Source organism: Martes martes, assembly GCF_963455335.1.
Source record: "Martes martes genome assembly, chromosome: 16".
Classification (NCBI taxonomy): Eukaryota; Metazoa; Chordata; class Mammalia; order Carnivora; family Mustelidae; genus Martes; species Martes martes.
In genome coordinates, this window is record NC_137904.1 from 43110368 (window position 1) to 43136006 (window position 25639).

General features: G+C 39.1%; 1 protein-coding gene across 1 annotated transcript in view; it reads right to left on the minus strand.

Annotated features, from left to right (window-relative positions):
• The window catches only part of IKZF3 (IKAROS family zinc finger 3), a gene marked incomplete at its 5' end in the record, with an annotated part of 84245 nt that overhangs the window by 8155 nt on the left and 50451 nt on the right, over positions 1-25639 (minus strand). The window contains 4 exon segments of the mRNA XM_080826858.1: positions 5289-5405; positions 14589-14705; positions 16566-16733; positions 17918-18178. Coding sequence (XP_080682984.1) covers positions 5289-5405; positions 14589-14705; positions 16566-16733; positions 17918-18178 — 663 coding nt within the window.

The window sequence follows — 25639 nt, forward strand, 5'->3', positions numbered from 1 at the left end:
ACACAGAAGTGCAAGTAGTTCACTGTGGCTGAATTAAAAGATTAGTTGGATGAAATGATAAATTTATAAAAGGTAACTTGGAAACAGATTATGCAAGGCTCAGAACACCTGGGTGGTTCAGATTTTATTCCAATGGGAAGCCATTGAAAGGTTTTTTGAAGGGGAGGGGGATGATTTGAACTTTAGAAATATAACACATTCCCACTATTATAGGCACCATGAGGGATGATGGGAAATACTCGGGTTTTCTTTTTAAGTTTCTTCAAGTCACTGAACTGTACCTTCTTTTTCTTTTTCTTTCTTTTTAAAGATTTTATTTATTTATTTGACAGAGAGAGAGATCACAAGTAGACAGAGGCAGGCAGGGGGGCGGGGATCAGGCTCCCCGCCAAGCAGAGAGCCTGACACAGGGCTCGCTCCCAGGACCCTGAGACCATGACCCGAGCTGAAGGCAGGGGGCCTTAACCCACTGAGCCACACAGGCACCCCTGAACTGTACCTTCATACCATATCCCATGTGCATTATTGCTTACTCTTACTATAAGCTCATGCCCCAAAAGAGTTGGGGGCCAGGCAGGAGGGTAAATGGAATATCTGTGAGGTGATGGCTCTACTCTCAAGCTAAATGAGAGTAAAGTGACTAACATTTCTTCCAGGAGGAGGAAAGTAGAGGGGAGCCACAGAATAGGCAGGAAGGAGAGCAAACACAGAGAGAGCTGTGGGGTGGGGGGTGAGGAAAACTGAGGTGAAGACCATGTTCTGTTGCGGCAAAAGCCTTGTCCTCTGTGAGACGAGCTATTTGGATGTCCCTGGTCCCGACGGAGTCACCAGGGGAAAACTATTTTTCTCAAGAAAACACACCCTCTGGGCGGGAAATGACCGCCCTTCTTCAGGGGCTTTTTCTTCCACCAGCTTTCAGTGACTACATTCCTCTCTGTCCAGAGCCTTGACACACACTGCTCAGGGTGACCTCCCAGGGAAGGAAGGCCTTGAACTGTAGCACGTCGTGGGCCTTGGTCCTTGCCCTGCTCTGTCACCCACTAGCTGCATCTCTCCATCTCTTCAATCCTCCCTCCTTCCCTGGGAAAAGACCTCTGCTGGGTGTTCCTGGTATCCCTTCAAGCTCTAAAACGTTATATGATTCTGTAGTACTTATAGGATTATAATTGCAGCCCTTCGGGAAGGAGTAGTAGAAGATACTTTTTGCTGTTAGAAACGGGTATTCAAACTGCTTCCTGTTGCTCTGTTAACCAAAGCAGACAATTTCTCATTAGTTACTTCACAGGGAGAATCGATGGTGTTTGTTGAAGTGTCAAAACCTCACTAACATGTTTACCGCGGGTGAGTGAGATCTTTTTTCATGTTCTTTTCAACATGAAAACTTCCTTTAATAAAATAATACATAAAATTAAAAATAATAAGGAGATGCTATGGTAACCACTTTGGTCGGAATAACACATCTGTTTTTGGAGAAAGAATGAAAATCAGAAAAAGAAATATGCAGAAATGTAGTCATTTTCCTCCTCCCTCCAGGAGAGAAATCTGGCCTCTATTTTGAGCCAAGTATTTGAAGATGGCCTAGTTAGAAGTCTAGTCAAACAAGTTTATAACAGGAGAATAAGATGCAGAGAAAGGACAACTCTTAAAAAGGTTAGGTGCTAAAAGTGAGCCATTGTGTCCTTCGAAAAGAGCAATGAATAATTATTTTGATAATGTAAAGATGCTGATTTCTAATGAAGGTATGTCAATTCATGTCCTAAACACAGAGAATGAAACAAAATTTCTTGGAGAATTAGGAAAGAAAGGATTTTATTTTTTGTCTACATGGGCAATTTAATTTTACTTTTACTCTTCAATAGAGGCGTGTTTTTGTGTTTCTAAATGCACTTAGACTTAACCCAATCTGTCTCTCTTCCTCAGTTCACTTCTAACGCGTGAAAAATGCTACCTACTGGTAATTCTCTTGAGCTTGCTGAAAAAGTAGCAGGCTGCCCTGAAGGCATAATTTCACCTTTACCCTCACAGTTCAAGAGGTCAGGGAAGCCAAGGTTGGTCTGAATGCTGTGCAACTGTCAGCAAGGATTAAAGGGAGTGACTCATTCTTCCTTCACACTTTACTTTTTGCCATTTCTCTGGCAGCTGAATCTTTTCAGAAGACGGCACCGTGGAGAGGAAATACAGGAGACAGATGAGAAGAGGAGTGAAAACGTTAGCGCTGTATGCTCTGCAGCTCTTCATCCCATTCAGGGTCAAAATGCTCCTCTCTCCCCAGTATTACTGTTTTCTATCAAAAAGGTTGATTCTATTAAATGACTCAAGGGGTTTCCTTTATTTGGAAATGAACTCTAAAAGGAAGGTTCAGGTTATAAGCTAATTCCAAAAGATTAGAACAGGGCTCAGGAACAAGAACATCGTGGATATGGCAGGAGTGCTGTCGCCACTTCCTGAAGGGAATGAATGGGTGGGTGAGAGAGCAAATGAACAAGCAGTAATGCCCTCAGTAAAACAGATGAATGTTGGGCTAATGCAGCTGTTTTATAGATTCCCAGATTTAACCACACCTTCCTAAAAAAAAAAAAAACCAAAAACAAAAACCCCAAACCTAAAGTATATGACATGGTTCATAACATAAACATCTTGCCTGTATAACCTTGAGAAAACAGTTACCTGAATCTACACATACGGGCTTAGAAACACAAAATGGTATTCATAATTGCAGCCTTTGCTAATTCATCTTGCAGACTTGTAGAATGATAGAGCTGGGAGGGACCTTCCCGATCACCTCATCACCTATTCGGTCTCCTCATTTCACAGATGAGTAAACAGAGGCCCAGAAAGGTTATGTGATTTGTCTAAACACACACAGTTAAGAAATGACTGAGCTAGAATCGGAACCTGGGTCATTTGGCTTCAAATCCAGTGTTCTTCCTACTGTGCAATACCACAATTTACCAAACAAAATTTCCCCTGGTTACTCAGGGCCCTGAAGCCCTGAAGTTGCTACCTCAGCTTAAATCAAGAGCTAACTCTTACTGAGTTTCCTGATTCCAGCATAGAGAGAACATAATGATTCTGAAGATGAGAGACATCAGTACCTGTAAGCATCTCTCCTGAGTCTGGAAATGAAGGAGTAAAAATCCTCTGGTTACAAGGGTAACAAATAGAACAGATCCCTGATGCAACAAGCAGAATGACATGGACTTGGACATAGGAAATGTGTTTTCTTAAACCCATGAAAATACCGCACAGCAACTTTTATTATATTAAGAAGCTTTCAGCTCAACTATAGGTTAGGACAGGGGCATCTGGGTGGCTCAGGTGGTTAAATGTCTGCCTTTGGCTCAAGTCATGATCTCTTTCCCTCTGCCTGCTGCTCCCCCTGCTTGTGCTCTCTATCAAATAAATAGATATATCTTAAAGCAAAACAAAACAAAACAGGGGTGCCTGGGTGGCTTAGTTGTTAAGTGTCTGCCTTCCGCTCAGGTCATGATCCCCGGGTCCTGGGATGGAGCCCCACACTGGGCTCCCTGCTCAGCGGGAAGCCTGCTTCTCCCTCTCCCACTTCCCCTGCTTGTGTTCCCTCTCTCGCTGCATCTCTGTCAAGTAAATAAAATCTTTAAAAAACAAAACAACAACAACAACAACAAAGCAACTATAGGTGTAGGACAGCTACAGGAACCAAGCATCTTCTTTCATATGTTAGTTCTCTTAGACCAAAGAGCCTTGACCATAATTCCATTGAAATTGAGTCACTTCACATTTTTTTTCCTTGCCCATGTCTCCCCACGTCCCTCTCCACATCAAATACAGCCATTTCTAGAGTCAAAACTTTCCCCAAATCAAATTACAAAGTAAATTACACTCATAGAGTAAAAACCTCTACTTTCCTTTGTTCTAACTCCAGTCAGAACCTCTTCACAGAAGTGGAAATCAAAAGATGTATGAGCAATGTCTTAAGATCATGTCTTGGAATCACAATTGACCCACTTGATCCACTGCTCCTAAACCCCAAGTGAAGGTCACTACACGCCCCCTGACATGCCTTACAAAGGAGAGGGAAGATGGTAACAGGGTGGGGGGTGGAGGGATGTGTCTCTCTAAACTGAAATGCACCAACTTTATTTAGTCTGACACAATTCTTTAAGTGATTAAAAGGATACAAAACTCCCCAGCTAATCACAATAAAATAAATAAGGCATAAGCACTTAAATAAGCATAAATATTTACCTAGGTAATTTAAAAATATATTAGTTCTTTCAATATGTCTCTATAATGCATATAAAATATCTGCCTGTAAAAAAAAAGATCTAGACCAGAATAAAATTTAACCAGATTTAAAAACTAGGCAGGTACTTAGTATCTATAAAAGCTACTGAAAAGAATTAAGCACAAAAGGACTGTAGTAAGACATCAACAGCACCAAATAGCTTTGGAAAAAGAGATTGACAGGTTTCTAAAATTCTGGTTTTGAGGGAGATCTATTTTCGTGTGATAACTATTTTTGTTCGATATCACCAAATTTCAATTTATAGCAAAACTGATACATTCAATTCAGCTGCCCCCTTCACAAATACAAATCTATTTTAAATACCATGGTCACATTTATGTAAACATCTGGGAGAGCTGGGCAAAACATCTCTGCCGTTCAGCAGCCCGAACACTTTAAAGAATATAATTCTTTCTTTGCCATTTCATTCTGCTGTATTGTTTGACAATGTGAAAACCGGTGGCAAAAAAATTAACTCCAGTGAGACAAATGATTGAATCCAGACTTGTTATTTAAATCTATGTCTTCCCAACTTTCTCTTAAAGCCAATCCTCAATTAAATTCAAGAAAGTATGAAAAAAAAAAAAAGGAAAGTATGGCAATTAGTTTTAGAACATGAAAAAAGTTGGGGCATGATTACGGAACCCACTTGTAAAATATAATTACAAAAGATTACAAAAATGCTATCTCAAACATCTTACTGGTGTCAATTGCCTAAACTCTCTCATGCAACATATGTCATTCAGAATAAAGAGGAAGGAACAGCATTTTTAACACCAACTCCATTTAGGAAATTGGATGTCAAATAATCCTACCATCAGGAGTTAAGATTATTCAGTTAAAATATTTTGTTCTATTTGCCCTAGTTATCAAAATGAAGCACGAAGAGTAAATGTGTACAATGGAAAACCGATTATCTTATTTTAACAGAGATTAAGGGCCTGTGTAGTATATAAGCATCCTACGTTATCTCATTTAAACTATCTACTAACAACAGCAGGAAAAAGGGTCGTATTCTTACCAATGAATTTCTGAGGCATTGAGCTTTTTCGTTTTGCCACATTGCTTGCTAATCTGTCCAGAACGAGAGCTCTTTCACTTCCCATCTCTGCTTTGATGTGTCTTGCCTCCGCACTTGCTGGTTTGGAAAAATGTAAAAAGAAGAGGGAAAAGAACACGGTGGTAAATGAGGGAGAAAAAGGAAATAAACTGGAAGGAAAAGTGTCAGAGGTCTGATGCACACTCTGTTGTTACCTGTTATTACTGCTCAGATTCTTGCCTGGGGTACCTGCTGTGGTCAGTGAAGCCAGCACCAGGGCACGTTCAAATCTTGCAGTCTTATGCTGAGATGGGAAAGCCCGACCCATCCCCAACGAGTATCTTCATTAGCAAGAGGAAGTATTAAATAAACAGCCTGGACGTGGTTGGTTGCAAAAAGATAGATAGATGGAGATCTTCTAACCCCCGATCAGCCTTCTTTCTGATTCTGAGTAACTGCGTGTGACACCTGCAGACTGATATAATTCTTCTTAACAACTTAAAAAAAAAAAAAGTATGGTGCCCCAGATTTACTGCTCTGTTTATGTTAATAGCACTTTTGAAAATAGATACACTTACCCAGACAGCAAGAAATCTACTCAGTGATTTGTGTATTGAGATTCTGAGTGGTTTTTTTCTTTTCTTTTCTTTTTTTCCGGCATGTTCCTTTCAGTTCCTATCTTTTAAATTCTATTTCTCTGGGCTCTGCATTATCTGTTTCATATGCTCCTCACATTTCAAAGTTGTCTCAGCTAAAATTTCCCTGAGCAACACTTCTGTTTTGAAATTAGAGAGCAATTTGTATAATTCATCTTTATTATATTTCTAATGAACAATGTGAATAAAAACTGCCTAAGAATATGGTCTAGTTGTTAATCCATGAATAGACCCTTAAGTGGTTTAGGCCTGTGGTTCTCAGACCTGCTTGAACATTAGAATCAATCTTTCTGAAGAGAATGTAGGAAAACACCTATGCCCAGGTTCTCCTTCAAATCCTGAAATCAGGATCTCTGGGGTAGGCGCCTAGGCAACAGTATTTTTAAAGCTCTCCAGATGACTTTAAAATGCAGCCAAAATTGGAAACCACTAGATTATATAAATAGTACTAACATCTAGTCAACTAAATAGTACACTAGAATAAATAGAGTATAATTTACCCTGGTACAGCAGGCAGTAGTCCATAAGAGTCCAAGCCTAAAGTTCAAAGAGATACCAGCAGCTCTAAATGTTAAGGCTTTAAACTTGAACACATGATGCCAGCCCAAGCTGCAGATCTGCAAACTTTTCTGTAAAGGGCCAGATAGTAAATATTTTAAATTTTGTGGGACACATATAGTCTCTGTTCCATATTCTTTGGTTTTTCCCCCAACCCACTACCCTTTAAAAATGTAAAAACCTCTGTACACTGTCTGCTGGCTACATTTGGCCCAAGGGTCACAGTTTGCTCACTCCTGTCCTACACATTCATATTGTGTTACTACAAACATTTTTTTCTGTTTTAACATAAACATTTCAGCAGAACCAAACTAAAATGATGTATCCATACATTTCTAACATCTCTAAGGAGGAAGAAATTGAAATTAGCTTAAGAGACCAGAATAAAAAGAAGTGATAGTTGCAGAACAGATTTTTCCCCCCAAACATATGCACAGATTTAGGAATGGTCAGTGATCATTCTGTAGTTGAAGAGTTTGCTGTGTGAAGAGATTTTAGTATACAGAAATAATGTCACGAATTCTATGGTCCTCTCAGACATTCAGTACCACAAACTGACATGTCCAGAGAGAAAAAAAAAACAGTCACCTCTGCAAGTAAACAAGCGAAAACCCTCCAGGGCAAGACTGTCAAGTAAAAAAACTGTCAGGGAAAGAAAACTAAAACCAAATTAAAGAAAGAGAATTCAAAATATTAAATATGTTTCATTTTATTATTAGCATGTTTTTGTTTGTGTTGCCAGTCATTGCACAATAAATTAAAAAGCTGATGGTTTTTAAATTCAGGAATAAAATGAAATCTGGCTCCAAAAAGGATTAAAAGGACAATGACCATATTTCCTAGACTTTGGGAGTTTCTTGTCAAACGTAATTATATGCTTCAAAGAAATAAGTCCCAGGTTCCGGGTTCAGTTACTAACAATACTATTTGTGTAGATGAAAACAATAAAGGTTAGAATAGGGGGCCTGGGCAGCTTTGGGGCTGGTGGTAAAGCACTATCACTTTGGCTGACCCGCTGTTGCAAATAATGGGCACTTTAGAGACAGGACATTTTGTTACTGAATGAAGTGGGTCAAATTCTGTCCAGCACAGGGATAGGTTTAAATGACCAAACAGGAAACTATTATATATATATTATTTCCTTTCACACAAACCACCACCAGATGTGGCACTACCCAGAGCCCCAAGAGCAGAGAGATGAAAGACAAAGGCCTGGGATTTGAAATCAGTTCCTGAGGCTGTTACAAAGACACTTTTTCTTAGAATCATCTGAGAGGGAGTTAAGTGGTGCTTTGACTGAGAACAGTCATTCTGGTTTGAGCAACTTCAAGGGGACTAAATCCAGGTTAGCCCCACTTTCCCCCTCCCACCTCCCCTTCCAACCCTGTATTATTATCAGAAAGCTTTACAGCGAAACAAGAATGAAAAACAGTCCTGTGGGAATTTTTAAGTCCACCCCCATTTTACCACTATTCATACTGGTGTCTTTAGTCACTCCTCTAATGGGCTAATCATCCCCCAGAAATCTGTCCCTTCAAGCCCCAGGACTCACCCCAAGCATTATGTCACCAGCCTACTTTTCCTGTTCAGCTCTCCGCAGTCACTGTCTACATTTTACCAAGTCACTATCAATTACCACTAGCAGCTTTCTGAGGACACATACTCAATATCTTCTATATTCGGGAGGATGCTAGAGCGGGGATGCATGACCTAAATAACATAATGAGGGCATGTCACTAAATGGCAGCCTTCCGAGATAACATCACCTTTTATCCCTGGTTACTCACCAAGCTTGTCTTGACAAGTCATTTCTAGATAAATCTTACTCTGTAGAACAGTGGCCAAATGCCTGACATTTAAAAAGATAACATTCTGAAGTGTTTGGATGGACAGATAATTGGGGGCATGGGTGGAGACTTTCCCATCTCCACAACTCTGATTAGAGCCAACAAAGCCCTCCGAGGTGAATTGAGAGGGCTTCCCCCCATCCCACCCCCACTCCCTGGTTTGTTCACTCAAAATATCAACTCCAAGATCCCAACTGTCACTGAACATGTAAACACACTCTAGAGATTAAGTTCATCTTTACCAAGTTAACTGTTTTCTAATTGGCAAGTTAGGCAAAGGTTCCAACTTTAACAGAATGTGCTGCACTCTTTTTTTTCCCCCGAACTGCTGGTCTTTTGCCTTGCAGTCGGTTGGACAGCTTGCTGTGTACTACTACTACTTGGGCACGCTTTAAAACAAAAGGAAATGCTCTGGAATTAGAGGATTTTTTGGGATTATAAGCTTAGGTGGTACTCTTTTCAGCAAACGAAGAGGACCACTGCCTTTTGGTCCTCTGCTTCCACTTGAAGACCCAACTGTCTATTTATATAGTCTAGACTTGTTATCTTGCCACATCATGTCTCAAAAATGTAAGTGGAGGGAAACCAGTTTGGCAAGATAGTAAGGGAACAAGATAATGGGTTTAAATGATGAAATAGGAAATCCGTTCCTGGGTGGTGTTTGGCAGTTTAATGTTGCAAGGGGTGGGTGTGGAATACATATAGTGGCAAGGAGCACAATTTACATAGTTGGTTCGTGAGAGCCTTGGAGGAGGGTTGTAATTCTGGATCAATTCCCCCTCATGTCACTTGCCTACTACATAGTGGATGTACCAATTTTCATTAGCAAAATGATTTTAAACACACATTGAAGATATAAATAATAAAACTAATATGAAGCCATAATTACAGAACCGGTTTCTATCTTTCATCTCCACATAAGTCTTAATTGTCTGGTTTTCAGTTAACTATTTCCATGATGCAATTCCTATCTCAAAGTGACTGCAGATTTAACCATGTAATTGGTTGTGTTTTTGTGTTTGTTCAGAATCTTTCATTTGATCTTGAAGTGTTAAATGGAGCTCAACTAAGAGGCATTGCTTCCTGTCTCTTCTCTGGTGTGGTCAGTAGGTAGCTGATGGACAGTGGAACAAAGGGGTGTTATTGTGTAACAAGAATTGTCTAACAAGATTGCTATCAAAGATTGAGGCAGGTTTGAACAAAAAAGTTACATAAAATTGTTGCCTTTTTGAGCAAGTAGAATAAATACTACCTGTCAGATGGTAGCACTTTTTAAGAAGAAAAATCAGTTGGGAAAATCAACTTTTAAAACATTTAAAAGTTTTTCATTGGTCTCTTACTGCGCAAAAAATGTAAGTTTATTTGAAAATTCTCATGCTTGTATTGGCTCAGCTGAAAAAATGAGCATGAAGATAAGAGGCTGTGACTCAAAGATTCATAAAGAAATATAATTATTCCATTACTTTAAAAAATCTTTTTTTTAAAGATTTTATTTATTTATTTATTTGACAGAGAGAGAGAGAGATCACAAGTAGGCAGAGAGGCAGGCAGAGAGAGAAGGGTAAGCAGGCTCCCCGCTGAGCAGAGATCCCTATGTGGGGCTTGATCCCAGGACCCTGAGATCATGACCTGAGCCGAAGGCAGAGGCCTAACCCACTGAGCCACCGAGGCGCCCCAATTACTTAAAAAAATCTTGTTATTGCTAGAACTCACTGTCAAAAAACGTCCCACTCCAAGTACTCATAATTTGTGTGAAATGAGGCTAAATGAATCTCTATTCCAGTCCCTTTCTGGAATAAGAATCAAGCTAATGAGAAAATGAAATTCATGCTCATCTCTATTTATTCTTCTTTTCGTATGTACTCCATTAAGACCGCAGAATTGGAGTATCTTGATGACATCATCCGTGAGGTCTGGAGTAGAAACTTGGACCGACGTAGCAATATCACATGTGCCTCTACTAGACCTTTGTAGTTTATTAACAGATCAAGCACCCATTGCCTTGTTGGATTGTGAGTTGTCCAAGGGCAGGGGCTAAACTTTCACTCATTTTTTTTTCTTTCACTCATTTTTATGAACAGCTCTGGCACACAGAGAATCCAACAACTGCTATCTGAATGAAATAAAAATTATTAGGAAGGCCAGAAGTCCTGTTACCTAACACAGCATTCTTTTGTAGACTGGTGTCCAGTCCAGGGCTTTTTTTCTGTTTTGCTTCCATAAAGACCTGCTTACTCAAAGCTAGGGATTTATACTAGGCTGCACTTCAATTGACAATAAGCACTTGATGAATAAAGTGCCATAGCCACAAGTAGCTATGGAGTATCATCTCTTTAAAAGCAAGGGAGGAAGGGGTAAGATGTACCACTGGTCAGGTTGGTCAGGTTCAGAATGGAACATGATATCCAGACTGGGATTCCCAATTTAAAGAAGAAAACAGAAATGAAAACCACATAGGGAGTAGTGGCAATAATGAAAGGATTGGCTTGTGTGAATTGAACATTCTTTACATTTTAGGGGCACCTGGCTGGCTCACTCAGAAGAGCCCATGACTCTTGGTCTTGGAGTCATGGGTTGGAGCCCCACGTTGGGTGTAGAGATGACTAAAAAAAATAATAAACTAAAAAAAACACATTCTTTACGTTTTAGATTTCAGGAAAAATCATGGGAACTATCTGAAATACAAAAGAGTAATACATTGACTGACATGCTGTTTTTATTATACTTGATTAAACTGTGACTTTATACATTTTATAATATGAAACCAACATTACAAAATATTTGTTTTAAACAAAGAAATCAAAACTTGCTGACTTAGTTAACCCTTTATTTTTTGCTGAGACTTAAAGAATGTTGCACGCATCCATCAAACCACCCTATGAAATGCAAATTAACTCAACCTCTGTATTTCAGCATTTCCTGAATCACCGTAAACCACTGAAGATAGCTAAAATATTTCTTTGATACTTTCCTAATTTGACATTCCTAAAAAAAACCAAAAACGTTATGGGGATGGGAAATAAGGTGGTAACCTTACTTTAAAATCAGTATTTTGAACTTACTACTCATAGAGGATAGTATACTGGTTTTCTCCCTAACTCCAAGAGACTCAAGATACACATACACGCATATGTGTGTGTCTACTAGTGTGTGTGCTTCTATATTTCTTTCACAAACTAGATAATATATAACCTTAAAAAACAGCTAATCAAGCCATATTTTCCCAAAGTGGAAAAAACCCCAGATGTGTATTTTTTTAAAGATTTTATTTATTTAGGGATGCTTGGGTGGCTTAGTTGGTTAAGCCACTGCTTTCGGTTCAGATCATGATCCCAGGGTCCTGGGATCGAGTCCCACCTGGGGCTCCTTGCTCAGTGGGGAGCCTGCTTCTCTCTCTGCCTCTGCCTGCCTCTCTGACTGCTTGTGCTCTCTCTCTCTCTCTCTCTGATAAATAAATAAATAAATAAATAAATAAAATCTTTTAAAAAATTGTCAAAAGAAAGATTTTATTTATTTATTTGACAGAGAGAGACAGCAAGAGAGGGAATACAAACAGAGGGAGAGAGAGGGAGAAACAGGCTTCCTGCTGAGTGGGGAGCCCCATATGGGGCTCGATCCCAGGTCCCTGGGATCATGACCTGAGCCAAAGGCAGACACTTAACGACTGAGCCACCCAGGTACCCCCCAGATGTCTGTTAACTGATGTACAGATTTTTTAAAACAATACAGTAATCCATACAATGGAATATTATTAGGCCATAAAAAATAATGAAGTGCTTATATGGGATACAACATGGATGACCTTGAAAACATTATGCTAAGTAAAAGAAGCCAAACATAAAAGGCCATGTATTGTATGATTCTATGTACGTGAAATGTTCAGAATAAGTAAATCCACAGAGACAGAGAGTAGATCAGTGGCTGCCAGGGGCTAAAGAGAGGGGGAATGGAGAATGACTGCTAATGGGTACAAGGTTTCTTTTGAGGGTGATGAAAATGTTGTGGAATTAGTGGTGATAGTTGTATAACTTTGTGGATATATTAAAAACTACTGAATTATACACTTTTTAAAAAGGTGAATGTTATGGTAAGTGCATTATATTGCAGTGAATTTTTTTTAAAGATTTTATTTATTTATTTGACAGAGAGAGAGATCACAAGTAGGCAGAGAGGCAGGCAGAGAGAGGGGGAGAAGCAGGCTCCCTGCTGGGCAGAGAGCCCGATGCGGGGCTCCATCCCAGGACTCTGAGATCATGACCTGAGCCGAAAACAGAGGCTTTAACCCACTGAGCCACCCAGGTGCCCCTTGCAGTGAATTTTTGAAAATAAATAGAGCTAACCATGAAAAAAACAAAACTTCCAGTGATTTTGAAGCAAGTCACTCAATTTTTTATGAGTTTCAATTTCCTCACCTCTAAAATGAGGTGGTAGGATTAGATGCTGTCTTTAACCTTCTAGCTTTAAACATTAATAATTCTATTTGGAATATAATAGATTTTTATAACCTGGGAATGTCTCACAGAAAGAGCTCTGTCCGTTGCAAACATTTCTCTTTAGAAATAAGGAGGAAATCCAACTCTTTGATAAAACCCAAGATGCCATCAGGATAAAAAGCAGAAGCAGTGCAAACAACAGAATTCAGTTGGCCAGCTCCTAACACCGTAAAATAGGCTTTATCTAAAACAAAAGTTTCCTCTCACTCAAAATAAGTACAGCTAGGCTACTAATGATTTCCACTCCATTTTCCCTGAGTTTCACATTATTTCTTTCATATTTTTGTAATCTTTCTGCTTTACAATATTCAAACCATTCAACGGCACCTACTGCTGGCAAACACCACATCCCGTAAGGATTCAATACTCGGAATACACAACTTGTCCAATTAACCAAATAAAAATGTCAGGCAACCCAATCTATGGAACCAGAATAATGGTCACCTGCATGGGACAAAGGACAACTGCAAAGATGTGACACAAAGACGTTTCGTGCTGTTTCAACTGTAGAGTGAGAAGGAAATAAAACCACAATTGATATATGAAAAGCATCTAGTGTTTCAACCAATTGCCCCTAGGCATATAATTCAAAACACTGAATAAAATATGATATTCCTGAAGCCAAAGACAGACATCACAATAAATCATATGAGTAGACAAGTATATGATTTGAGGGCTTTGGGCAAAGAAAATCCTTGTAGTGTTGTTGTTGTCAGTTTTTAAAGATATTTATTTATTTATTTATTTATGAGAGAGATGGGGGAGGGGGAAAACAGGTGCTTGGGGAGGGTCAGAGGGAGAGGGAGGAGACTCCCTGCTGAGCAGGGAGCCCAATGTGGGGCTTGATCCCAGGACCCCAAAATCATGACCTGAGCCAAAGGTGGACACTTAGCTGACTGAGCCACCCAGGCATCCTGAAAATCCTTGTAGTTTTAACTGACTCTGCCTTAGCCAGCCCTCAACCTGCTCTACTCTTAATTGCTCTTTCAGGGAATGGCAACTGCATTCTTCATCACATCCTGCAACAATCTGTTAGGAAATCCTGTCGGCTCTACCTTTAAAATGTTTAGAGAATTAGAACATTTCTCATCACCTCTACCACTACCCCAGACACAGTCTTCTCCCACTTGAATTACTGTAATGGCTTTCTAACTAGACTCTCCAAATCCCAATCTTGCTGCAAATAAAAATATCTTCTCAATAGCAAGTAGAGTGATTCTTCTAAAATGAAAAGCCAATCATGTTACCTCTCAATTCAAAACCCTTTGAAGATCTTCAGTTTCACTCAGTAAAAGCCACCCTTTATAATGGCCAACAAGGCTTGATAAGATCTGGTTTCCCATTTCCTTTCTGGCCTCATGTTCCCTTCCCCACTCTGCTCCAGCCACACAGGACTACTTATACTTCTTCAAACTCAAGCCGCAGGGCCTTTGCACTTGCTATTTCCTAGTTCTCTGCAGGGTTTTCTCCTCATCCCTTTAAGTCTGTTCAAATGTCGCCTCCCTGACTTACCTTCTTGCCCCCCGGGACGTACTTCATTTTGCTTAATAGTACTTACTACCTTCTAATATACTGTATATGTTACTTATTTACTTTGCTTATGGTCTGCCTTTCCCCATTAAAATATAAACTGCAAGGACAGACTTTTTTTGTTTGTTTGTTTACTACGTCTCCCACCACCTAGAAGAGTAGATGCTCACTACATGTGTGTAGAACGAATGAACTCACCAGTCTCACCCAGGTCCGTGCTCTGAAGAAATGTACGGCAGCGCTCCTTATGCTCCTCGAGGGAACTTCTCTGCTTGTAACTCCTTCCACAAAACTCACATTTATAGGGTTTCTCAACTATAAGGAGAGCACAAGGGGGCACTCAGTTACCCTTAGGGGTTACAGAACAAGTGGTGTCGTGGGGCTCTGTGCAAACTGTCCTTTAGGAATGAGGCTGCCGAAAGAAGCCAGGGTATTTGGATACTTATGCAGATATATTATTTTTAAATTTAGTAAACTGAAATAAGGTGATAATCTTCGATTGACTGTTATATTTAAGTTTTCTTTAAAAGAATATCCTCCTTTCACATGTGGAAGGATTTGGATTTAATGATTATCACTGAGCACAGTGTTTTGGTTCCAGATGAAACGTTATTTCTTTAGGAAAAAATATAAGGCTGTTTTTTTTTTTTTCCCCTCAAGGAGGTTAGTGTGGCTTAAAAATGAAAGAGAAAGAGATCCCTTATTTTGTGACATCCATCTGGTTGTAAGGAAAGAATGCTGGGAGTTAGACATTCAGCCAGAAACTGATGGATTTTTCAGAGTTCTGACATATTTGGATAAATTTAGTTTATCCTTGCTAAGTGGTTATAGTGAAGTCTGGGCTTGGAAAAAACTGAGCTAATTATAAGTAATAACTTCAACTCTGTGTCCAGGGCTGGCCTTTCTGATTTGTTGATAAATATACCCTATGAATATGTCAGAGTTTTAGGAACTGAGATTTTTATTTCCTAATCCTGCTGCTCTGGTTAAAAAAGAGTTTTGGGACTTAAAGTACTAAAAGATCCCTCTCGAATCCCAAATTAAAATAAATGCAGGTTTGCTAGGGCTAAAAATGTTGTTATCTGCATAGTGGGGTCCTCGAGAATCTACCTAAAAAGTGACCACTATGTTTGGATCTTACTTGAAAAAGCAACAGAAGAGAACTATTCTAATTTTTTGGACTAAATTCATCCTTAATTCATTACTTTGAACAATAAACTATAAAAGAAACCTTTCTCTTACCACTTATGGTCTCTCGTGGTGGGTTTTGCTGGGGCTGACTTGTTTAATCCTTAGTCTCTGAATTGTGACCAGTTGTGGGTTTGGGGCTGGGTTTTAGTCAAAGCAGTACGTGGATTGACATAAAAACAAACCTTTTTTTTTTTCTTCAATTAAAAACTTTGTCAGATAACATCAAGAACATGAGGTCCCAAATTTGAAAATAAACTCAGTTTTATTTTTCTATGAGGGAAATTCTAAATGTCGAGAAAAAATTTATTATCTTGCTTGGTTAAAATAAAGAGTGAAAACATCAAAACAGAACATAGTTGGGTTTTTTTTTATGAATTCTTTTGCTGCTCATCTTCTAGAGATTAAAAATAAATAGGCTGATCAAGAAGAAAGTCAGGTTTAAGAGTTGCACACCTAAAACCAATACAATGTTATACTGTCAATTATATCCCAGTTTAAAAATTTTTATCCCAGAATGGCCAAAAGGAACCCTCTGACAATGATTTATACTCCATTTACACTTTTATGTAACTTACAGACTGTATGTACATCATTTGCTTGTCCAGACTTCTGAATGAAAAGTGTGTCTGTGTGTTTTTTAGGAAAGTAATCTCTTAATAAAGTTTACCATAAGAAAATACTGATGACCATAATTTTTTCACAAAAATTTAAAAGGCATTTTTATAGAGCAGACTTTTCCTGTCTCACTGTCTTGTTCTCTAGGGGAGCAAGGATGGTAAGGAGATGATCATCCCCATTGAGCCAGACGGAGAGCAATTAATGCCTTAATGGAAGTGTAATTAGCCCTAGAGGTCTCTGCTGTTGTAACCCTTCAGAACAGGAATGACAGATTAAAACCTCCATACTTAACTCTTTCTAGTTTCCTCAATGGGCACCAAGGAACACATATTTACTAGATATGGAACGCTCATTGCTCTCACTTACCAGAATGTGTCCTAAGATGACCTGTGAGTGCGTCTCTTCTCTGGCATGCATAGTTGCAGAGGTGACACTTAAAAGGTTTTTCCCCTGTGTGCAGTTTAATGTGGCGGAGGAGGTTACCTTTCTGAGTAAAAGATGCCCCACACTGATTACACTGGAATGGGCGTTCACCTTTAAAAAGGACAAGAAGGAGACTTCTGATCACCCAGCAAGCAAGTGGCAAAGCATATGCACAGATTAGACGCCTATGGCAAAAGCTCATCTTTTAGATAGTATCTGTTCATATCATATTGGGATCAGCTGGAGCTATATTTCAAGGCAAGTGTACAACTTACTTCTGGAGTCTTCCCCGTAGGAGAGAAAAAGCATTCCCCTTCTTCAGTCCTCCATTCCCAAATAGCAAGGCTATTTTACTTATTGTCTTGGATTAGAGCAAAAAAAAAAAAAAAAAGGAAAGAAAGAAAGAAACAACATCCACCCCCCTCAAAAAAACAAGAGTAGCTCTGGAAGTGATTTCCAGATGTGTTTGTAACACTACTTACCATTCTTTTTTTTTTTTTTTTAAGATTTATTTATTTATTTATTTGACAGAGATCACAAGTAGGCAGAGAGGCAGGCAGAGAGAGAGGAGGAAGCAGGCTCCCTGCTGAGCAGAGAGCCTCTGCGGGGCTCCATCCCAGGACCCTGGGATCATGACCTGAGCTGAAGGCAGAGGCTTTAACCCACTGAGCCACCCAGGCGCCCCTTACCATAATTTTTTAATATAATCTCAATCTGAGAAAAAAAGAATCACAGACTCAAATCTTAATAAGGTGTGGAGGGCCAGAAGTGCTTCTTTTTTAAAGTTTCCATATCAGATGTCAGATGGAGTCTATTGGGCTCAGTGGGACTGTTGTGTTTGTATGCATTTCTACAGGCTGGCTGTTTATTGTCTGAAGATAAAATTTTTAAACTGGTAATAAAAACTATATCCTTTCATCTATCAAATTTGAACCCAATATAATAAGGAGGTCTGCTTTTTAAAAAGTTATGCAAAAATGTATGAATGATGCTTAAGAAGCATATCCACACAATTCAACTTCTACTTATTAAGTGAAGAAAAATATTTGGCTGACCTAGAACACTCCGCTTACTACAGTATTTTTATTCATGACATTTGCAATGTTTGCCAAAGGGATAGTAAAGCAGGAATAAAAATCACTGGGTAAATGAAAAGGCAGAGAGGGAGCAATACATCAGAATTACAGCAAAAATCAATGAAAGTAATCAAAAGTCATCCCAAATTCCACCATTTCATTTCTCACATGGTTGCATTAGGACAGTTTTCAGAAGAATGGATAAAGAAAACTATTTACCAGTATGGCTCCGCTTGTGAACCATTAAGACATTGAAGCTAATGCAGGATAATCCACACACATCGCAGTTCATCTTGCCACTGGTTGGCCTGCTACTATCATATGAGACAACATGTCTTTCCAACTTAATGTTTTCATATTCATTATATTCTCTTGAATAGCTGTATGGAATTTCAGGCTCTTCCACATTTCCCATGGGCTCTGGCTTTAAAATATTCTCATCCCTTTCAGTGTATTCATCTTTCACTTTCATGGAATCATCTGCAGGGAAGAAAATGCAAGAAATGAACAATGATTGTATTTGGAGTTATCAAAGCGGCTCAAAGAGAGAGACCCACAACTGACAATTAAATACCAAATGAAGCTAATATAATATTGTATATCTACAAAACAAGAAACCACCATTAGGATGAGCATTCATTATTTGAATTCATTATTCATTATCTGAATTCAGAACGACAGTAGGTGGAAAACACACACACACACACACACACACACACACACACAAATAGATAAGAGTTTTAGATCATCCAGAAAATGAGAGAGAATGGATTTAGCTGTCACTGCTTAAAGCGACCATGAAAAAAACATTCTGAGCAACTCTTCTCCAGTACTGGGGGAGAAGAAAGGTTCTCAGATTTAGTACCTTTTCTGGTGGCTGCAGTTAAAAGGCAAGGTGGTGGAGCTCTTCAGTTTCAAGAAGAAAATACTGTTTTAATCCTTCAAATGCATTCAATTTAAGCAACTAAGAGTGAGATTTGAATAGTTAAAATGGTTTTTCTGATTTTAAGAGCCATGCTTTGCCTCTTCCCCTTCCATGTATATGCACTGCTAAAATGAGTCTTATCTCTCTGTTTCTCTTGGAACTGATAATGAGACAACCTTGTATATAGAGGAAGCTGCTGTACTAGTGAAATACTGTTGAGAAATATAAAAAGAGAAGTAATTCTTTAACATGCTCTTCTAAGGAGTCACTTTCATTGACATAGGTAAATGGAGCTCAGCCTAAGCAAGGGGAAGCACACCTACACCCATGGTAGGGCGGGTGGAACTCAAAATCCTAGAACTGTAGGACTAGACAGGAGAGGAGGGCCTGGCCCGCGTGATTCAGCTGACCAGGCACTGTCTTACAAAGAGTTGCAACACTCTTAAGCTGAAGAATAAGAAGTGAAGAAGGCAAATTTATGTAGTGACACTAATAACACCTAAGTAATTGCCTGATAAAATCATAATAAATACTTGCCAGGGATTTTCATATATAAAATAAGCTGTATAAATGCTTACTTTTCCCAACATTTATTCTTAGAAATTGGAAGTTATGCTTCCTCATGAGGAATCATAAATCAGTGGAATCTTAGGGCTGGAAGGGATCATCTAATCCAACCCTTTGGTGTTTCAGGTAAGAAAATCTGGCACTAGAGATCTTTTCAGTGACTTGCCCAAGGTTACACAGTCAGTTAACAGCCAGTGTGTGATTAGAATGCTCAACTTGGATCTGACCTCACACACTAGATGTAGAAAGACTAGGTGGCTTCTTACTAACATATTCCACTCTCCCATCAGTGGTGTAGACATTAAAAACCAAAACACTCTGAAGAAAAGATACTTTAAAAAACTGCATCCCTTCCAAAAAACACCAGTAAGTGCAGCTCCTGTTGCCACATAGGAGGAAGTACAACTGCAGCTGTGCCTGGCTTGCTACCTTCAACTCAAGTTTCAATTTTCACTTCTATCAAGGTTACCTTTTATCTATATTAACTGTGTTTGCTTAATAGAGCAAGACAGGGCCTAACCACCAACCGAGGAGCCATTGCTGCAACACTGTTCCTCTGCTTCTCACCACGGTTCATGGTTCATAGCCTTTCACTCTTTGATTAGAAGAGATGTAGGGCTGTAGGATCAATCCAGTATGTTTAAAATTTGCCCATTTAATGCATCTGGGTCACATATGAATTCATATCCATTTCCTACATGGAAAGAGGTTCATTCCCTTCTTTTTCTGGATAGGTCTCGCCTGCTTTCAGATAGAATTTGTTTGCTTAAGAGGTTTTGTTTAAGAAAAAAAATTTAAGAGAAGGATGCACCTGAGGCTTGTACCCTCCTCCCTTCCTTCATCACTCCAGCTGTGGGTGATATCCCACCAAAGCTTGAGTGCTCTTCAGTTTGCATGTAGGCGTTTAAAAGAACCTCAACGGAAAACTTCAGCTACTGAAAACCAAAAACAGCAGATAGGGGCCAGCAGAAAGAAAATCCTTTTCATTTTGGTTATAAAATGTTAATATGAACAGACCCAGGCCAATCCATGGACAATGACAATTAAAAACTAGGAAGATAAATGTGTGAGGTCTTTCTGAAAACACAGGACAAAAGAGAGTTGCTCCTTCCCTCAGGATTTGGTATTTAATGGGTTTGACATCAAATTGAAATACTACACCAACCCGGCTCAAGAGAAAATCTTGGATTTTGTCCCTTAGGATTTAGCTGTAGAACAAAAAAGATGGTATTTGAGACACAGACCTCTGAGGGAAAGATAAGAGACACATGGATATGATATAGGAAAAGTCCCTTGTACTTAATGGACCAAGAGTTCTTCGGACAGTTGTTGGTTTGTCTTTGGAATTGTACTACTTTTAGATGAAAGAACTGAATGGCCTCTCTGTATGGTTACTGGAGATGAACAATTCATCATGCTTTACCATGTAGAGATACACAGAATTGAATATTAGAATACATTAGTACTGAGATACAAATGAGATTACTGCGTTTAGCACTTAGCCTCCAAATAGAGCCCACCAAAAAGATCAGCAAAGATACTAATCTTCTCTTGGGAAGAAGATTTATTGGAACGAAAGGGGAGCATTCTACTACTTAGTATCCCTTGAAAATATTAAAAGTATGTCTAAAATCAAACATGTCATCTTTGAACCCAAGCTTGTTTCTAATTTATGACTTCATTATATTTCCAAGTGGCATCTTCCTTCTTCCAGTTCCAAGTCTTAAAAGTGGAATCCTTTTCCTTTAAATCTCCACATCAAATCAGTCTTCAAAACCTATAGATTCAGGGTGCCTGAGTGGCTCAGTTGTTAAGCATCTGCCTTCGGCTGGGGTCATGATCCCGGGGTGCTGGGGTCGTGATCCTGGGGTCCTGGGATCGAGCCCCGTGTTGGGCTCTCTGTTCTGAGGCAGAAAGCCACTTCTCCCTCTCCCACTCCCCGTGCTTGTGCTCCTCTCTCACTGTGTCTCTGTCAAATAAATAAATAAAATCTTAAAAAAAAAAGACCTATAAATTCTATTTCCTCAGGCTCTCTGGTGACAATTCCTCTTTTCTATTTCCTATTGCAGTTTGGTCTAGCCTCTCATCCCATCATACCCAAACTCATCCAGTCTCAACACTCCTTTCCAGACAGATCTACTACAAAAGTAAGCTATGCTTTCTACATCTATATCCTCAAATCTCATGTAAAATTCCCTCTAACTGGGCTCCCACTTCCACAATTCACTGAATTTACTGAATCTGCTCCCCTGAAGATCATCAGTCATCTCCCGATTCCTAAATCCAATGGCCTTTTGTGTGCTATTCTCCCCAACTTCTCTGTAGCCCTTTATACTACTGACCATCATTCCTTCCTCTTCTATACTCCTATTTGTTCAGTGAAACTGTAACTTCTTTCCTTACCTCTCTGATTGCTTCTTTCTAGCTCTTTTTCCTCCATCTGCCTCCTAAACACTACCTGTAATGCTCTTTTTCCTTCCCTTGACATCTTATCCCCTGTGACAATTTCATCTACTCTTCAGGCTTCAACTACTGTTATATGATTAATATAACATATATAATATATATGATTAATTCCTAAATGTGTGTGTGTGTGTATACACATACACACACACACATCCAGAGATATATATATATATATATATATATATATATATATACACACACACACACACACACACACACACACACACACATATACAGGTGTAATCTCTCTCCCCTTCTTCAGTCCTCCATTCCCAAAGGACTCCTTAGGTATCTCCCCAGTTACTCAGGCTAGACTCCTTACAAGAATCTTTCCTTCATCTTATTTTTGCCCCCCACTTAATCACCCATTGGTTCTATTTTTGTATCCTCTCTCCAATCTGTTTCTCCTCCCCACTACTTTGTATTCCCAGTATCCTGAATCTCAGGCCCTGATTACCCTCCACATTGTTCTCCCTGCTTCCTTTCTCTCTCCTTCCCAGTTCATCCTATACTGTACCACCACACTATCCTTCCTCTACCATAGCTCTGGTCGTATCATGACCCTGTCAGAATTCTTCAGTATTCTCTATTGCCAACAAAATAAAGTCTGAACTCAGAAAGAAGGAATTTAAAAGGCCTTTCAGCATCTGGCCCCAACCTGTCTTTGTAATGTTTATTTTGAATACTCATATATCTTTAACCAAACTAAACAACTTCTAAATATTCTTGCTTTTATTTATTTATTTAAGATTTTATTTATTTATGACAGAGACGGTAAGAGAGGGAATACAAGCAAGGGGGAGTGGGAGAGGGAGAAGCAGGCTGTCCACTGAGCAGGGAGCCCAGATCCCAAGCACTGGGATCATGACCACAGGCAGACGCTTAATGACTGAGCCACCCAGGGGCCCCTATTCTTGCTTTTATTATTTCCACTGCCTATAAGGTCTTTCCCCAATGTTGCCACAGGTGGGTCCAAAACCTACAGATTCTTTAAAGCCAATACTAGTATGTTACTTCCTCCCCACCCCCATCCCCTCCAGGTGCAAAATAATCTGTTTCTTGTTTCTCTGAGTTACTCATAAATTCACCTCATCTCCCATATGATCATATAAGCTATCTGAGGTCAGAAGCTACACAGGTTGGTTTTTTTTTTTTTTAAACTCAGTATCCCCTGTGACACTACTTGACCTGTATCTGTAGAGACCAGAGGCTTTGTGGTTTGAAGATAGAAATGTGGGGGGTCTCATCATAGACCTACTAATTTGGATGTGGAGACTGGAATTATGCATTAAAATTATGCTCTGTAGGTAAATCTTAGGCACAATGGACTTTAAGAACTGCCACTCCAGGGGGATGGGATGGGGGCAGAAAAAAGTACAGCCACTCTACAGTTTGAGGCAGTGCTCTGTATAAACTACACACACAGTAAATACTTAGTACGTGAATATACCACTGCATTAGCCTCCTAACTGGCCCACAGTGTATGTGACCTCTACTTTATACTACATTTTATTTCCAGATTAATCATCCTGTAACACTAAAAGTCCTTTTCAGAAACTTTCAATGATTTCATTTTGCTTATAGAACAAAATCCAAACTCCTCAGCAAGACCTTCAAGGGCCTGTCCAGAACCTGCCCTGTGCCTACCCAGCCATCTCATTCCTCCTCAATCAACCTTTTCTCTATACTAGAACCTTGCTACTCGAAATGGGGGCCTTGGATCAGCAGTTCCAGCATCCCCTGGGAGCTTGTTAGAAACACAGACTCTCAAGTCTCACCCCAGACCTACTTGATCAGAATTTGCATTTAACAAGATCCTCAAGGATTTCTATGCACATTAAAGTTTGAGAAGTTACAGCAGCAATCTAATGGCAGTTTTCCAAGCCTGTTTTCCAGTCTTTCAACACCCAAATGCCCTTCCCCCACATCAATATTCTATTCAAACTTCCAGATGTTATTTAAATGCCATTTCCTCCATGCAGTCTTCCTCGATATCCTAACATAGAAAAAAATTCTCATTTCTATTCTTTCTCCTATACCCACTTCACTCAACTTTATGTATGTAGCATGATATCATTAACCTCTACAGATTCACCTTAATGTAGTTGATGTGTTCATAAAATGTTACATGTAAAACTGATAATATTGTTCCACTGATTTACATTATACGTTCAGAGATGTTTCTCTTCATTTTTCTTTGGTTTTCAGTTGTCAGTGACTAGCAACATTTGAACTGTTAATAAAGGCCAAAAATCTTAAAAGATCTGGCAAGAAATACTTGAATATAGTGAACTGCTCCAAAATACCCTAAAGTTTTTATGAAGCGAATACAACTTTTGTGATGTGAATAATCTCCCATTCTAGTTTTGTAAATTCCAGTTTCCTATAATATGTGTCATGTTTTTTAGACACTTAAATTGCCACTTAAAATACTATCAAGAATCTTCACAGGCACTGGCAATATTTTATTTCTTAAGCCAGGTGGTGGGTCCATGGATGCTTGTTTTGTTGTTTTATTCTTTAGACTATACATGTAATTATATCTGCCTTTTTGCATGTATGATGTATGTCATACTAAAAAATGTTAAAGGATTCCTGAGTAAATTTTTTATAAGTGGACTTGTGGAGAAAAGAACATAACAAACCACAAATTGCTGATAAAGGTAATTGCTAAACATTCCCAGAGGGGGGAAAAAGATGTCTAAATTGAATCTAACCCATAGAAAATTAGATTAAACTGAACTTCTTCCTAAAGGAGCTACTCTGGGGTATAATTGCTCCCATCTTTGTCTATGTTCTGGAGGCCTCTTAGGAAGATGACACACACTAACACACACACACCCCCCAGAGAGAATTTTGTAGGCTGAAGAGAACAAAGGCTTGGCTCACTGGGGCTGATGCACATGGTTTCATTTCCTGGGGTGATGGTTATCACATGAAAGGCTTGCACTCCAGAGTAGACATTTTTGGTTTCACCTGAGACATTGCAAAAACAATGGGTCTTGGAAAGGATCCAACATCTAAATCCTTCAGGGGCAATAGCAGTCTCAGCCAACTGTGCCTCAGTTTGTTTTTACAGGCACATAAAATGCTCAGTTGGAGAAAAGAACCTATCAAAGATGGCAAATGGAACAGACAACTTGGGTGTCTTGGATAACATGTTAGTAGGAATTTCCCAGTGTAAAGAGGGGATTCTGAATTTCCACTCTGAATTATGGGCTCTCAGAATCCAACTCAAAGAATGACAAAGTTTGGAGTAATAGCCTTAAGTTTGCCAGAGATACTGTGAGAAGAGGCAAAACAAGATAGAGGCTGTTAGACAAGGAAGACACAAAAGGGTGATGTTGTTTAAGTGTTTTACAAGGATTAGGGGTCATAACCATGAAATCCTCAGCACATGCAAAAGTCAACTGGATAACAAAGAAGCTTAATCATCTTAATGTGGCATTTTAATGATGCCACTGATTTGCTATGCCAATTCAGAGATAATGAGGCCCTAATGCTACAGATGTTCAGCCAGGCTAAAAGAAAGGGGGGGTAGGGTGGGTGGGCTTTTCTAGCATGCCATTTTCTAACTATCCAATTAAACAAATTGTGAAAGCATCTAAATAGTTTACCAGGTTTTGACAGCTGTTAATAGGATTTAGAAGCTCGAAGCACTAAAGAGCAAAATGGGAGATATATGTATGGTAGGTATTTAGTCTACAGAATTTGTTGCTATCATCCAATACCTCAGAAATAGATCAACTAAAACAGTCTTCCTTATAAAATTAATATCTCTAATCCTTTCCCACAATGGCCTCTTTGTATTAGGAATAAGAACACTGAAATCATGGGTCATTTTCATTTTCTAATTTACATTTTTATTTGTAAAGTGAGGAGGGGGGAAAACCAATGATATTTTGCCAACTAAAGAATACAAAGTTCTAGTATTTGTTAACCAGTAAAATTATAAAGCTTCAACAAAAGCAAAACTTCTGGGC